Below are 3117 nucleotides of genomic sequence, written 5' to 3'. Positions count from 1 at the left end.
GTTTTATATTTTTGCATTTTTATATTTTTGTATTATTATATTTTTACATTTTCCTTATAATGTCAAGGTTATGTCAATGATATATTGATTTTTTACATTTTTTAATATTTTTACATTTTTACATTTCTACACTTATATATTTATGTCTTTAGATTTTCAGATTTATATTTTTACATTTTCCTTAAAATATTAAGATTATGTCAACGATATATTAATTTTCGTATTTTTGTAGTTTTATATTTTTATATTTTTACATTTTTACATTTTTACAATTTACGTATTAATATCCTTATATTTTCAGATCTAAATTTTTATAGTTTCCTCAGAACGTCTCGAATGAATCGTATCATTTGAATGATTTCGAATTGAATCTATTCATCTCTGTCGCGAGGGAACGAAACCCACTGATTAAATAGTAATCCTAGTTTCGACGACTACGGTAAACCCCGTGTTCCAATCGAAACTTGTCATTAGCAGCAAGGTAATCGCCGGGAAGTAGGAAGTTACAAAATACGTGTTACAACGTTCTTATCGAAACCATTAAGCTATAAAGCCTGCTTCTGTTAATACACTATTTGCGAGACAGCTATAAATACCTCTTCAAAACATCGAATTCTTAACTGAAACAATATTTTGATACGTAATAAAATTAAATAAAAAGAACTAAATTTTGTTAAAACGGTATCAATATCTTTTCCTCGTATATTGTATTAAGCCACGTATACACTTGAGATTGAGAACCCAAATTTACGAATTTATTTAAACACTAATATTGCAATTAAAATTCTCAAAAAATTCAGGGTGTTGTATTCTATTAAGTACAATGTTCATGAATTTTTTCAAAATTGTACCGCCTACCACTCCAGAGAAAATCAAGTTACTATACTATATATCATCATTGCAGTTGATAAAGCGAAATTAAAAAGATTCTAGAATTTTTCAGAGAACTAAGATTGCAACTAAAAATTCTGAAAAAATTCACAGGATTGTAATCTGCTAGATACGATGTTCATGAATTTTTCATAATTGTGCCACTTGACATTCCAGAGAAATCCAAGTCACTGTACATTTATCATTGCAGTTGATAAAGCGAAACAAATTGCATTGAGTTTACAGAATGACGAGCCTCTATATCTCTTGCGAACGTAATTCTCCACGATAAGACTGTCTGATTACGTGTCGATTATCCAATCTCTGTACACTTTGTACCGCGGGTTTCTACGAAAACACGGATACAGCTAGAAATCCGGTGACGTTGATTAGAAGTGTTTGTCTCTTGATAAGGTGATGTGGGATCTTGGGAAATGGTGGGGATGATCGACTTCCTGACATAATCACCCCCCCCCCCCCTCCACTTTCCAAACGGGAATTAATTAGGACATAAATACCAAATTTTAAATATTGTAACGAGGCGAAAGGAGAAAAAGACAAAAGGCTATCATCATTTAGGCTATTTCTGGACCGATCGATAATTCCGTTGACCACGATCGAACTTTCTAGAAGCATCGAGACGGGCCAGACTCCTTAGTTACCAAATTGTTATTAACGGTTCATGGCTAGCAACGAGTTAGTATATATGTATAGAGGGATCTTGCTCAGATTCGATGCTACACCTGTGAGAGAGGACGAGGTAAGCTACGGCCGCTCACAGGGTAATCAGGGAGAGGACGGCCAAGAAGGCCGGCCGCCCGCTGTAGAGATATGTAGAGGTTCTTCGGTGACCATGACTGCTGGAGAGGACGGCCAGGAAGGCCGGCCGCCTTCCGGACATAGGGATACGATAGCCTTGCAGCGTAGCTTAGGTCTATTGGGAGAGGACGGTCATGAAGGCCGGCCGCCTGATAGTAGTAGATGTTCCATTTGATCAAAGTTGCTTTCGTTGCTCGCCACGGAAGTTAGCAAGGAAATTGATCAAAGTATAAATCTGTAACACCCTGTAACCTGCTAATTAGAATATATCTCCTTTCGTCCTCAGTAAACCATATATTCTGTGTCGAATATCCATTCCATCAACCACTTTCCCTGACATTTCCGCTACAATATCAAATAGTGGTTAATATCATTATAAGTATAATGGTTCATAAAATTTCAATATTATTATTTTTTAATAAATTAAAATTGTAGAAATTTATATTATACTGTTACTATATATTAATAATAATAACGTTTTTCAGATGGGATCGAGGACCGATTGTACGTGGATTTCTTCAGAAATGTGTGGAGGGAAACGTTGAAGGAAGGGTTGACGGTGGCGGCCTTCGTCGAGGACCAAAATGGCGGCAAGCCGATACTCGCTGGCTTGAACATGCTCACTCTGAGCTGCAAGGACGACGACGTTGATATGTCGATTGCTGGCGAGGTTAGTATAGTGTTTTAGTTGAGTTTAACGTAATTGTTTTGCTAGTAAAATGCGGAGCTGAAAAATAGGAAATATTTATATTATAATTTTATATTGTATTACATAATTTTATATTGTATTATATAATTTTATATTGTACTATACAGTTTTGTATTGTATTATATAATTTTATATTGTACTATATAATTTTATATTGTATTAAATAATTATATATTGTAATATACAATTTTATATTATATTAGGATTATTACTTATATTATTTGTCAACAAAATATTTGTCAAATTGCTTAATTCATGTAATTTTCATATAAATTATGGACGGTCATTCTAGAGGGCAGTTTTTACTATACCATCAAGGTTAGGGTTACTTAAGGCCGCTCCCACATCACACGTATTAATCAAATGTTTTCGTCGATAAATTTTCTAAATAAAAGAACAAGTAATAATCTTGTACGTCATTTAACTTTTAATTTCAAAGATCGAGCAATAATAATTGAATTATTAGAGTGCATTGTCGTCTTCGCTGTTTAATATCTGTCTGTCAATGTCTTTGCAGTCGAAAAAGGCTCAGCAGCTGATGACCGTGCTTACGGACATGATGAAGAAGGCAGGCATTTATGAGAAGTACGGCGTGGATAGATACTTGGGTGCCATCGGCCTGTCGGTGCATCCGTCGTTTAGAGGCGCTGCTCTGGGCGGACATATTCTCGGCGTCAGGTGAGGGTGCAGACTCCATTATAATATACTATACTTTACTG

General features: G+C 34.9%; 1 protein-coding gene across 1 annotated transcript; it reads left to right on the top strand.

Annotated features, from left to right (window-relative positions):
• The first annotated feature begins 2150 nt into the window (after window positions 1-2150).
• Window positions 2151-3111, top strand: LOC144477617 (uncharacterized). The gene is made up of 2 exons (XM_078195348.1): window positions 2151-2359; window positions 2916-3111. Exons 1-2 carry the CDS (start codon window positions 2306-2308, stop codon window positions 3078-3080), a joined length of 219 nt encoding a protein of 72 aa, XP_078051474.1. The 5' UTR covers window positions 2151-2305; the 3' UTR covers window positions 3081-3111.
• The last annotated feature ends 6 nt before the right edge of the window (window positions 3112-3117 follow it).

Source organism: Augochlora pura, unplaced genomic scaffold (assembly GCF_028453695.1).
Source record: "Augochlora pura isolate Apur16 unplaced genomic scaffold, APUR_v2.2.1 APUR_unplaced_2378, whole genome shotgun sequence".
In the NCBI taxonomy this organism is placed as follows: Eukaryota; Metazoa; Arthropoda; class Insecta; order Hymenoptera; family Halictidae; genus Augochlora; species Augochlora pura.
This window is presented reverse-complemented; position numbering and strand designations above follow the sequence as displayed.

What these genes read in the sequence shown, in the direction of transcription:
- LOC144477617 (XM_078195348.1), top strand. Translation starts at nt 2,306, where the DNA reads ATGCTCACTCTGAGCTGCAAGGACGACGACGTTGATATGTCGATTGCT. An exon ending in ATATGTCGATTGCTGGCGAG is followed by an intron (nt 2,360 to 2,915) that starts GTTAGTATAGTG and finishes ATGTCTTTGCAG; the next exon opens with TCGAAAAAGGCTCAGCAGCT.